Source organism: Pagrus pagrus, assembly GCF_965226575.1.
Source record: "Pagrus pagrus genome assembly, chromosome: 15".
NCBI lineage: Eukaryota > Metazoa > Chordata > Actinopteri > Spariformes > Sparidae > Pagrus > Pagrus pagrus.
This window is the reverse complement of record NC_140199.1, coordinates 27,094,105-27,107,485: the sequence shown is the minus strand read 5'-3', so window position 1 is coordinate 27,107,485 and position 13,381 is coordinate 27,094,105. Positions and strand designations below refer to the sequence as shown.

The following is a 13,381-nucleotide window of genomic DNA, read 5'->3' as shown; positions in this document are numbered from 1 at the left end:
TGAAAACACAGATGAGGTGATATCTACCCCCATGTTTTGATGGTTGAGGATTACAATGAATGAATGCTCTCTTTTTCAGGAACGCCCTGATCACATTCACAGTTACCCATTCACACCTGGAAGCTGCTCAGTACAACCACAGTCTAATCTGCCAGCCACTGAAGCAGTTGGGGTTAAGGGCCTTGCTTAAGGGCACCTCATGGGTGATAATGGGGGAGGGGCAAGCACTTCTGATCCGGGGATTAGGCTACCACTGCCTCCAATGACCATAGCAACTTAGACTAAAAGGAATTTCTGGACAGATTTTGTCAACGTGATAATGTCCCAATCCTGCTAGATGCAGGCATGAAACTAAAGATGAGGTTCAGTGAAACTGGAGACCATCTTTCAATGGGATCACACCTGCTGTGATATGCATGGTGCAGTGTACCAGATGACATCAGAGAAGTGAGTTTGGTGAAACAGGTGAACTATACCATGTTTAATGCCATACATTCCTTGTTCTGGTGTGATCTCATCACAAGATGATCTCTAGTTGTTTGGTGAAAGAGTTGTAAACCTCTCCTGAATCAGCCCTCTTCTTCCTGGACAAGGATGTGATCAGGAATGTTGACTACTTCAGCTTTTAAACAAAAGTTTAATTATAATAACCAATATTATATTCTGCAGTCATATACTGTATGTTAGTCTCACGCAGCCACAGATACATTACAAGCTACATTACCTCAGTGATATGCATTCGGCAAACAGCTGTGTTTAAAAAAACAGTATTAACAATATTCATTGGTTCTAGCCAGATCAAGATCTTTACGACATGAGGAGGGGGGACTTGAACAACCACAGAGGCCAGAATCAACAAAAAAATAAAAGTTGTTTGTAGCTGCTTTCAGCTAAGTTGCCAAGTTCATACTGAATATTAAATGGGTATTAAATGTATATCACAGTCACTGTATTATCAGGGTTGATTCACAAAACATTCTACACAACTTGCATGCAGATATGATATTATTAGAAAGTCTGCCCAAGGTTCTCGAATACTGTGAATGCACACTGTGTGTGTGTGTGTGTGTGTGTGTGTGTGTGTGTGTGTGTGTGTGTGTGTGTGTGTGTGTGTGTGTGTGTGTGTGTGTGTGTGTGTGATCATGGCAAATGTGGTTCTGGTGACTCCTACTGTAGTGGACACCAGGCTGCAAGATGCAGTCATGAAACTTTACAGAGTTTGAAGATGGGTGTGCTCTGACCAATGACTACTGAGTACTCATGGGTCAACATGTTAATGGCCATCCTGGCTTGTGTGTTCCCATTTCAAAATGGTCCTCAGTTTACTTCTCACAACGTACCTGAATTCAGTATTAACTGTTCGTCCGAACAATATATGATGTAATATACGGTATCATTGTAACCATTGATCAAAACGTAGGGGTGGACATCACCTCATCTGTGTTATCACGTTTGGTTAGGAGATATGATGCAAAATATATAATTCAGTTATGGCAGTAAGTAAAATGGCTGCTATGGCCGCCACGTGGCATTTTTGCGATGGCTCCATCTCTGAAAATGTGTTGGTCCTCAAACTCTACAAGTGTACCAAGCTCCATGCTTTTATGAAAAAGTAATTGATTTTATACACATATCACCTGCACTAGTGGAATATTTAAAAGTTTTAGCTGCTAGTGTCTTGGAATCAGTGCGTCAGACATTTCAAGAGGGATAGACTCAAAATGAGTATGGACAGGAGTAAGACGGTTTCAGCGTATGAACATTGCACTACCGATTTAGCGGGAGATAATTTAACAAATTAATTTTGCATCCTAATCCTAAACCTAAAAATCATCATTTAGGAAGGGTGAGCAGTTAAGAGACATTTGGGAATAATGACCAGGTGGTCTTCAGAGTACCACAAGGGGGAATCTGAGTCTATTGCCCAGGACAAAACAATTCATAGTTGATGGAGATGGTATTGATACAAGAGCCAAGTATGGAGGTAAAATTAAAACACTGACTTCTAGATTAAGATGATAAGGCAGTGTCCCTACTTTGTTTAGTAGTCTGAGCAACATGGGCATTGTCAGTCAGGTGGGGAAGCTTCATATAATGGTAAGGACAGCTCAGTTAACAAGAAATTGGGAATGAATGCCGAAAATCAGCCCTTTAGTCTCTCCTACTGAAAATGTAAATGCTGAAACTGCTGAGGTGCAAATGCTGTGGGTGTTTGGTGGTTGAGAGGCCCTTAAAAAGAGGTGAGTCACGACTCAGAGTCAGGAGTGGATGCTCGACATTTGAGAAACCACAACATGACTTTGGTGTTTTAAAGGATCAGTTCAGATTCCAGCGCCAAACTAGCAACTCCAAGATTCTGCAAGGTAGCCTAAAATTACTACTTTTAAACCTTACAAATGACCTACTTCTATGGATAAGTATGTCATACAAACTATCTGGCACATCAGGTTGCAGACAAGCAGTATCCCCCTTTTTGCTGCTTTTGTTATTTCACCTGCAGTCATAAAACAAATCAATAACCAAACAGCATTTCCTGGGGCGTCCACTAGCTCAGTTGGTAGAAGCATCCCATGTACAGAGGCCTTGTCCTCGCTGCAGCGGCTCAGGGTTCCAGTCCGACCTGTGTCCCTCTGCTGCATGTCAAAGGAGAATTTGTGACTCACCCAGTTACACATTTAAATTAATTGCATATGATTGGCTGTATCCCAACCGATTAGCCTACATTTAGCCATGGCAGTTAACACTAGCTAATTCAAGCTCCACCCAGGCTTCCCCTGTTTTGACCAAATTTAGATTTTCCTGCTCCAATAAAGCAGCTTCATGAAGCCCCATCACAAACCTGTCAGTGACATCACAGGAACTACGTCCAGATTCTCTATGGTCTCTGCATGACACCATCATTTGTGTCCTCCATGGTTTCTGACATATATAGAAATGAGAAGCGATGAGTTAAAATTTGAAACTGACTGACTCAACCATAAACATGAGCAGTTCCCAGCTGATTTGTTTTGGCTGTCTGTCTCATTGCCGACTGAGAAAAAACACACAGGCCCATTCAGTATTGCAGTTTCCATAGCAACAGGGATAGTGATGAGAGTGGGTTGGTGTTGGTGGGAGGGTTACAGAGAGGTTGAGCAAGAGAACCACTGAGTGTGAAACTAAACCAGTAACTGAGTTCAGAGCGGAGCTGAAGATTAAAAAGGAGAATGGAGACGAAGGAAGAGAAACAAAGGATGTCTTCTTTATTTTCTCTCTAGTGCGCACATTCATTGATGCATCAGCCCTGCTCCCCCTGCCCAGGTGGAGCGACAATGACGCTGGATGCCTGACTATCTCCTCTCATTATCATTCCCCCACCCCCTCCATCCGTCTCCCACTACAGCTGCGTAAGCCAACCGCTAACCGGCTGGACTCTCTCTTACAGAGCAGGGATTTGAAGATTGCATCCTCACATTTGTAATCAGATGTAGGAAAGGATTATCTCAAGGTCTCCTCCATCTTGTGCACAGCCCGGGGGCTGCTGAGACAAAGGAGGGAGAGTAGTGGGGGGGAGAGCAGAGAGGGATCACAGGCAGCTCAGTGAATGGAGTGGTGTTAACGATAGATAGAGGGAGAGGGAGAGGTCACCTGTGGATGCAAGGAGGAGGAGGAGGAAGAGGATGAAGGCTTTCTAAGGAATAGCACCCATCATCCGATCCATCGGAAAGGGAGAGGAAAGAGGTGAGGATAGAGAATCAGCAGCAAGTATTTCTCTGTGAAAGGTAAGATGGTGGATGAAAATGTTTAAAACCTCTTTTCTGAATACACTGTTCTTGTTTGTGTGTGTGCATGTATTCAATGCTTGCTGCGTCTGTTTCTGTGAGCATGTTTCTTCATGGGTGTGAATGTGGTTGTGACGGTGTGCAGAGGGTTTTAGCACCCAGAGATGCTGCACATTGTTTCGCTGAATGAGTCAGTGCCTGAAAATTTCCCAAGGCTGTTACCTGTGTGTGCCACAGTTTGGTAAAATAGAGACTTGTACATCAGATTTGGAAGTTTAATGTCTTAAAACTAGCTTCTGTAATAACACTTGCAATATATTTACGAAATTCAAGTTTCAATAATGATGGTCCGACATCTATTAAATTAAATTCTTAAGATTCAGATTGAAATCTCAGAGATACTACGTGCAGCTTCAGACTTGATACTGTTAGCAAACACCGACTTGTTGCTGTCTGGATCCTGTAACTTGCTTCATGACGCTTTAAAACACCACACGTTCTCATGACGTAATGTGGGTCCTGTCAGCCATTCACCAGATCAGAATCACCCTGCATCTATCTAAAAAAATAATAGTACATTTATTCGCCTCCTTTTGAGCGTGAGGTGAGAAGAACATTAATCTCATGTCATGTCAAAGGGGCAATGTGTACAAAATGGTCAGAATTGAAGTTTAAAACATTCAAAAACTGAACTGACATTATCAAAACAATGTGAAGAAACAGTGTTGATGTTCTGTCATATTGTTTATGTGCTGTGTTACACAGACGTCTACTGAAGTTTACATTCTAATCAGCTAGCCCAGGCCTGTCCTGTCTCCTAACACCACTTTGTACCTAAAGAGGTGATAGTCTGATAGCCCCGTAGTTTAAGCTGGGAGATGTAAAAGCGTCAAGTTCACTACTTAGTCTAATAAGTGGATAAAATAAACTCACAAACTGTTAAGAAAGGAAATATTTTACACCTATTTTTTTTGCTAAACAGAAAAATGCAACAGTCAAGTTTGTCTCTTTTACTTAAGACGAGCTTAATCGTCTCATTAACTCATCGTAAAACACACTTCATTCAAACTGGACGTAAACTAAACTAACTCACTTAAACAGTCTTGGATTGTCTTTAAACAATCACCTCTGGTTTGGTCAATATAAATCCTCAGTCCTGATTTCTTTTGTCAAAGCACTTTATAAACTCTGTTTTTAAAGGTGCTATATAAATAAATATATAAATTATTACTATTATTATTATAATACCCGCCTGCCGTATCTTCTCATCCCTGAAGTCATTGTCCCGGTCAGAGCCGCTGTAAATCACCTCTGTACTGTATCCCTGTCTTCAAACTGATATCTGTCGTCTCAGAGGCTGTATTCAGTCCCAGTCTGGTGTCCAGCTGTGTTCACTGGAAGACTTGTTGACTGACCCCCATTGCCCGCAGTGACTCTCACCATCATCTGAGGTTGCGGTCCAGGCAAATTCCTCTCAGCTAATGGGCCACTTAGCTCCACAGCTAACTGATCTATGGCAGCCAGTCGTTACAGCCAAAGATAGCTACAGCAAGGAGTATAGTGAGCAGCAGTTAGGGGTTATGCTTCCCCCTTTTGGAGCTACCTTCGAATTCTGGCAATTTCTTATGAACTACACCCCCCAGTACAGACCGGGAGTCGGGACAGGGTTAGCCTACTTCAGCATTAAGACTAGGAGCAGATTAACAGCTAGCTGTTGGCTCTGTCCAGAGTTCAATTATATACCTCTAAAGCTCAGTGATTAACATCTTGTATCTCACTTGTTTAATCTGCACTTAAAGAAAAAGTTGCATTTACATGCTAGAGTTATTTCTTGATGAACAGTCACTGTGGGCAGCTTCCTGAAGTCTTGTCATCAAAGTGAGGTTGCCAGGTTTGGTATTATGTGTATTATTATATTATGTTTTTGTGTCTGTACAGAGACCAAAAGCTGTGCTCACCAATCGCATCAAGCAACCCACGCTATCCAGCAATGCTGCATAGCAGTGCTGGGCAGGTGAGGAGGGATTAGTGTTGGGTGGACAGGTTCATATTCAGTCTAATTTTAGTCTTATTTAGGAGTCGAGCTGCCACCTTTTGAATTAGTTCTAAATTCACAGAGTACAACAATAACCGACTCTAGATCAAATACAACTATATCTTGTCACGTGATTAAAACAGGCCTAATTTAAGTCATATAACATATTGTATTGATTATTGTTTTTATTTACATTACATTATAAAAAATAACCCAGTGTCACTGGAGCAATTCAGTAGGCAAAAGTCATTCTTACAACCTTGATACCAAACGGCTTCAGAATTGATCGATTGTTTATGGGATTTTCATGTTCTGTGTGTTTTGTGTCTGAGCTGATCACATGTGCGACACCCACACTCTGTTATGTATTTGCTCTCAAAGGTGTTCCATGGCAGCGGCCGGGCGTTCTGTGTCCGACCTCTACCCACTGGTGGGAGCTGTTTCCTTGGAATCGCCACACTCTGGTCAGCTGCTCATTGACACTTCCAAGAGCTGCACACAGGCAATATCACCCTCCAGACTGGCTGGAGGACAAGGTCACACCTGCCAGGAGGAGCCAAAGCGGGTGATCAGTGAGATCTTTAAAGAACATTCAGCACCTCCTTCTAAAGGAGCAACTAACCATGGCAGTGTGAGTGAGCCTGGTGAACAGAAACAAACTTCAAGCCGCCCTCATAGTCTGACTGAGGCACATACACCCTCATATCATCAAGAGATAGTCGTGAATGCAATCAGTGCCAACCCTCAGCCTGGCAGAACAGTGCACAGCATGACACCAGCCTCCCTGCCTGTTCAGAGGAGTCACTCAGGCACTTTACCTCTGGTTAAACAGGGAGTGGCCCCCACAGCTCCAGACACTGAGACTTGTGGACTTGCTTACCATGGAGGGGATAGGAGTATCCAAGAGGCTGAGAGTCACTCCATGTTAGCCTGCAAGCAACCCATGCAGCTGCAACAGTGCAACATTATCACCACTATTTGCAGGGGGGCCAGCTGTGGAGATGCCGGTGTACAACAGCCTCCCACCAGGCGTGTGTGTATCTCGTCCCCAAAGACGGCATCAGAAGCGGAGGAAAGAGAGGACCATCTTCCCCCTAATTGTGACAAGGCACTCTGCTATGGTTCTTATATCCATCAAACCAATTTTGAGGACACATTTGCTGCCTACTGCCATCCCCAGCCCATCTCAGCCCCCTCCCAGGTGCTGCCACGCCTCATAGAGTCAAGCTGTGACATCCAGCGTCCAGTGGCACCTCCTTTAGCATTGAACCACCTCACCCTGCCTCGTCTCATCTCCTCCGTCAGTGAGACAGGCCTGGATGCCAAACACCTGTTGCGCTGCTGCAACCTCAACTGCCCTTGGATCGGTACGCTTCCTCCCAGTGCTGGGCCACCATCCCAAAAACACTTTGGTTTAGAGGTGTGTTGCAGCAGTCCTGCTGGCCATTTCAGTACAATGACCCGGGACATGGGGACTATGACCGCCAAAAAAGAGCTAAGAGATGTTGGGGTGCAGACAGGGCAGGCCGCCACACCTCATGTGTTCCCACAGATCTGTCTGGCAGAGGAGAGCAAGAGGGAGACCTCCCACGGCAAAACTCCTAACACTGACAGGGATGGAGGCAAGAAACTGGGTAGTGCTCACAAGTCCCCAGTGAAGGAGGTGAAGTGGGATGCAGAAGGGATGACATGGGAAGTGTATGGCGCCTCTGTGGACCCTGAGGAGCTAGGCCTGGCCATCCAGAAACACCTGGAGCTGCAGATCAAGGAGACAGCAAACCATGCGGCCAAGCTGGCTCAGCAGAAAACAAACACCTCCCAGCAAAGCAGGATCACTGGCCGTCAGAGGAAGAGGAGCAGGATGATGGGCTCCATCCGAACACCGGCCTGTTGCGCTCGCACCACTTCAGCTGTCGACTAACTGACATGCTGACTGATGGACAGGACAGCCTGTCAGCCTGTGAACACTGTGTTCAGTAGCCAGTATGGCTACGCATAGCCTCAGCCTCAAATGTGACCCATCTGATCAGAAGGTCTACAGAAGATAGAATAATCTGCACACTACAGGAATTTTCTGCATACCAGGAAAATCTTCACATGAAATGATAGTTTAGAAATTTGTGTAAGTGCTTCAGAGGAGACTAAAGATGAACAAACCACAGCTTTATGTTTCAACATTTGTTGTCTATGGTTCAATATTTCAGCTACTATAAAAATGATTCCTGCAGCTGTGCACTGCCAGTGTTTTACACCATACAGGTGTGTTTTTATGATAAACTACCTTCAGGACAGAGACACAATGAAATAACACCTAAATTGATATGATACAACAGTCCTGCAATAAATACTACTCTTGTTATAATGAATGTGTGGAGGGGGGAATAAATGTAATTCAATACAGAGAGCTACTACTCCCTCTCCTCCTGGCTGACTGGGCTGTAACAAGAGCACATGTCAGTGGACGCCTGACATTGAAAGCCATTGAGATTTTAACAGCTTCAAAACACATGCACATGAAACTGAAAAAGGAAAAGTGTGTCATATTAATACTGTAAGAACGTTAAAGTAGAGGACAAATTAACTTACACTTATCTGTTTGTTTAAGACAATGAAGATAGATTGCTTTTGAAGGGAGCTCCATACCAAAAAAGATTAACACTCCATCTTTTATATGTGTTTTGGGATTTCAGACTGTGGAAATGTTTCAAGATGATAGTCCTTTATTGAGTAAGTGATAGACATGCCATGGTTATTTAGCGGGTATTTCTATAAACATAGTTTAAGCATTTCCTCCTTTCCTGCATATTTTTTATGAGTTTGCTGAGCAGGCTACAGACTGCTCCATAATGATAAATGTGTTTGTGTTATTATCAAATACTGCATGTATTTGGAAGTATCTGCAAAAGTAACAAAAGAGTGCAAAGTGATATACAGGCAAGCAGAGAAGAGTATGAAGCAGCTGTACTGCATGAAGATCCCAGCATAGACAGAACGCTGCAGCATTTTAGCTCTGTGTCCAGCAGCAGCGTGAAGGGGCCATATGGAAGAGTGAGAGACCGTGTGGGGAAATGTCCTGTTTTGCAGAACTTTGATGATGAGCCGTTAAGCCACCATTTTCACATGTCCAGGTGTACATTTGAGTATGTGTCACAGCTGATTAAACCAGCACTAACACGGAAGATTACACGTCGTCGACTTGCCCACTCACTCGCTGTGAATTCACTCCGGACAGTTGTCTGCTCTGTTCACACCTGGATTGAGGACAAGAGAGCTGGCAGGGTAAAGTCCGGGGCAAATAATGCAGACAGTTACTCCTCTGGGTAAACTCTGGATAAATCCAGTTACAGTGCATGTGTGAAAGGGTTTTGTTTTATGTTTCTGTTGTTTTGTTTGTTTGTTTTTTGCTATTTTGGTTGTGATTAAAATTACATGATGCTTCCTGGATATATTTTCTTCTTGACTGAGGTTGCAGTTTGCAAGCAACAGGATAGCCTCTTTCCCTATGGTGGCCACTAAAAATGTGAAAAATGCAAAAAGAACCCTCTCTAGAGCCGGTGTTTGGTTTGTCCGTTCCGGGCAGCTGTAGAGACATGGCAGTGCTGGAAAGGTTATAAATGACAATTCTGAGGTACTGCAACACAACAATTCATAATTTCTGAATATTATGTTCCATTTCTACCCCTAAATCCTGAAAACAGGACCTTTAATGGCAAAAATTCAAAGTCATTAGTTTCATTATTAGATTTAGCTACTCAAAACAGACAAATGACTTTTTCACTGATAATGAAAATACATTTTGGTTCATGCAACATTTCAAAGACAATTGAGAAATGGTTGCATAGTTTCTATGGTGCAATATTCTTAGTAAAAAAAATAACATGAATAGTTTGCCAAAATTACATTAAAAAAATAATATATATATATATATACGTATATCAGTGGTTTAACTGTGTTTAACTTGTTTCAGTGTGTCGATTCTCAGTGGTATGCTGCTGCTGTGTAAGAAGAGCAGGTGCCACTTTTCACAAACAGGTAAAGTGTCGAACTGATAGCCTCTGCCATAGGACAACCACTTCATCATACTTTGGTATCTACTGGAGAGTGAAATGAACATTGCAGCCTCAAGGGGCCACTGGCAGGTGTTACTGTGTTCTTAGTTAGTGTTATGTTATTATTCTTGGATATAATATTTAGACAATTGAAAGTCATTTATGCTGAAACTATAGGTGATGTATAAACACACCCGATGATAGAGTTATTGCATGCTTAAAAAAAATGTTAATGGCGGTGACAACACAGCAGATTGTCAGGTATTGTCACTTTTTTTATTGGAAGAAATACAACCCTTGAATTATTAACACGTGGAGATTATCAGGTTGTTTCTTGAGAACAGACATCTTACTTATTTCCAGTGAAATGTAAACATTTTCTAGTTTACTATACTGTATATCGAACTACAGTATATACATAAATCATTACACCTATTTAAAATAGACTTCAACTTATGAAAGGGACACTGAATGGATTCCTGTTTTCCTGTTTAGTCATTTTCATCTTCATTATTCATATTTGTTTTCTGTTAGTTTCATCTTGTGTTGTCTTCCCAGAGTGAGCTGAGAGGATGGATATCAGTGTAGTCTTGTTATTTCCAGTACAGAGATAGACAGATCTATGAAGTGTTCAGCATAGCTTCTCGTAAAGACTGGAAGCAGATTGCTAGCTCCGCGCCATCAAAAGAGAAACAACATTTTCAGTGGAGCTGCAGTTATGACCAGTGTAATACTCCAAACAAAACTGTGGTTTGTGGTGTTCCAGGACATACAGAAATGAAACCAATATTAATATTCTTATCTCACAGTGTGTATTTACTCTGACTGCAAAGTAACAAAAGTTGCCAATTGTAGTGGACAACACAATGGTATGGTAAAGAAATGCTGACATATAATATGTCCCACTTTGTGTAAACTCAAACATTTTGAATCAATACCGATGTGAACTTTATCAGTTTGTCAGTTAAAGGTCTTGTTACATGTTGTTTAAACTGTGTGTATACAAGAAGAATGTGCCCAAATCTTGATGCCAGCAATAAAATTATGGAAACTGATTGGAAACTGTGATTTTGTCTTGGTGGATGTTAGGCTGCAAAGACTCGCAAATGCTAAATTGTGAAGTGAAACTTCATGGTGTACTATTATTTTTCAAGTTAACAGTTCACTTAGATAATACAAGCTGTTGTTGCTTTTTGCTACAGAAGAAAATGTATTTTTTTTATGGTGGACGACGGTGGATGAACTGAGGAGTCTCACAGCCTGATGAATGAAGCTGCTCTGTAGTCTGGTGGTACACCAGCCGATACTTCTGTGTCTCTAGTCAGATGGCAGCAGTGTGAACAGACTGTGACTGGCTGGGTGTTGTCTTTTAGTATCTTTGGGCTCTGTGCAGACATCTCACTTCACTGTTGTCACTGATGCTCTGTAGATGGTACCAGTGATGTTCTGGTGGTTTTAAATCACACACTGCAGAGCCTTCCTGTACAAACCATGCCAGTTTGTGATGTTTCCAGTCAGGATGCTTTCTATTGCTCCTCTGAAAAAGTTGACAAGACTTTGGCATGGAAATGTAGCCTTCTTAGGGTTCTCTGTAATGCTGATCCGCAGTACCATAAACCTGCTCCACTGATGTAGACAGGGGTGTGTCTTTACCTCCTTTTTTCTGAAATCAACAATCAGCTCCTTGTCTTTTCTGACATTGAACAGTAGATTGTTTTCTGTGCACCACTCTGCAAAATTTTTGATTTCCTCCAATATGAACCCTTATCATTGTGAGGAACACGGCTGATGATGGTGGTGTCGTCTGGTCTGTTGATAAGGATATCCATTTGTCCAATATCCATTTGCAGAGTCTTGTACTCAAGCCCAGAGTGATAACTTTTCCAATCAGCTTAATCGGTGAGATTGTGTTGAATGCTGAGCTGAAATCAACAAACAGCATCCTGTAGCTGTTCTTATTCTCCAGGTGTGTGAAGACTGAGTGAAGGGCAGTAGATATGGCATCCTCTGTGGATCTGTTGGTTCTGAAAGCATACTGGTGAGAGTCCAGGCTGGCAGGGATGTTGTCTCTGATGTGTTGTACAACAATTTTCTCAAAGCACTTCATCAGGATGGAGGTGAGAGCCACAGGGCGGTAGTCATTAAGACTAGACAAAGCAGACTGTTCAGGTACAGGAACGATGATGGCTGTCTTGAGGCAGGAGGGAACAGTCTCCTATGAGACTGAGATGTTAAAGATGTCGCTAGTAACATCAGCTAGCTGGTTGGCACATGTCTTTAGTACACGGCAGCTATATTACCTGGACCAGCAGCCTCATTTAAATTAACTCTCTGCAGGAATTTCTCTCTCATCCGCTGTGGTTACTGACAGTGGCCGGTCCTCTGGAGGTGGATTAGACTTTCCAGCTGAGTCTTTGTTGAGGAGGTCAAAGCGAGCATAAAATGTGTTCAGCTCATCTGGCAATGTGGCCTCACACATGATGGTGGCACTCCTGCTTTTGTATGATGGTCTGGATCGCCTGCCACAGACGAGCTACCTGTTAGCACGGACCCCTTTTATTTCAAACTGCCAGAGTGACTAGAGCGTCTCACCAGCATGACAAGCGAGGTTGTAGCGGTGCGTCATCTAATGATTCAGACTTGCCTATTTTTATCACATCACGTGTACAATTCTCAGCAAAAAAAAGACCTGAAAATGACCTGTGCACAGTCATATCCACATCATAGCAGTGTTCCACTACAGTTTTAATGTCTGTATCTGTAGAATATGTCACAGACATGAAGAGAATACACACAACAGGTGAAGGGCGTTTTTTTTCCTGTGCACTCTTTTTCTTTCTCTTCCTCTCTTTCCACCTCCCGCTTTCTTGCTCTTTCAATGGCGGTAAATCAGGTCATATTCATTGATAATGATCAAAGGCAAACTCCATGTAACCAGATAGGGCAGGCAGGAGCTGTGCTGCAGCAGCAACGCTGCCTGTGTGGACACACACACGAGTGAGCAGCAGCAGCTCAGCAACGCAGCCACCATGCACTAAACAAGCAGCCAGTGTGATCAAAGCATTAGGATGGCTCTGTTAAATGCTGTGTCCATCACAAATGTCCTTCATTTTGAACAATTTGACAGTCTCCAAAAGTTTTGGATTTTCTGTTTCTAAGTGAGACTTGGCAGAAGGACATGAATTATGTCCACCCAGCTGTACTTTTATCAGCACTCCCAGGACCTCGGGCCGGGCTGGGGGACTGGCGTGGTTTACAGGAGCTGCTTTCCAAATCGAGCAGTGAGCTAGTGCTTTCTCCTCCTGGAACCGCAAATAACCAAAGTTGGTTGTTTAAATCCATTTTATTGTCTTTGAATTAATCGACCCCCTGGTTTTAATAGTTCTTTTATAACTGATTTCAGTGAACCTTTATGCTTTATTATAGAGTCATCTTGGTTGGTGATTTTAATATTAATGCTGATGATGCCTCCTGCACCTTCGCCACTGATTTTTATTAATATCACTGAGTCTTTTAATTTTATTCAGCAGGTGTCT

General features: G+C 42.7%; 1 protein-coding gene across 2 annotated transcripts; it reads left to right on the top strand.

Moving 5' to 3' along the window:
• Positions 1-3,194: 3,194 nt before the first annotated feature.
• LOC311270087 (uncharacterized protein) lies at positions 3,195-10,900 on the top strand. 2 transcript variants are annotated; one of them, XM_084374737.1, is made up of 3 exons: positions 3,195-3,761; positions 5,700-5,775; positions 6,178-10,900. In XM_084374737.1, exon 3 carries the CDS (start codon positions 6,185-6,187, stop codon positions 7,715-7,717), a length of 1,533 nt encoding a protein of 510 aa, XP_084230863.1. In that variant the 5' UTR covers positions 3,195-3,761; positions 5,700-5,775; positions 6,178-6,184; the 3' UTR covers positions 7,718-10,900. The 2 variants fall into 2 exon arrangements, with proteins under 2 accessions (XP_084230863.1, XP_084230862.1); XM_084374736.1 differs by lacking the exon at positions 5,700-5,775.
• The last annotated feature ends 2,481 nt before the right edge of the window (positions 10,901-13,381 follow it).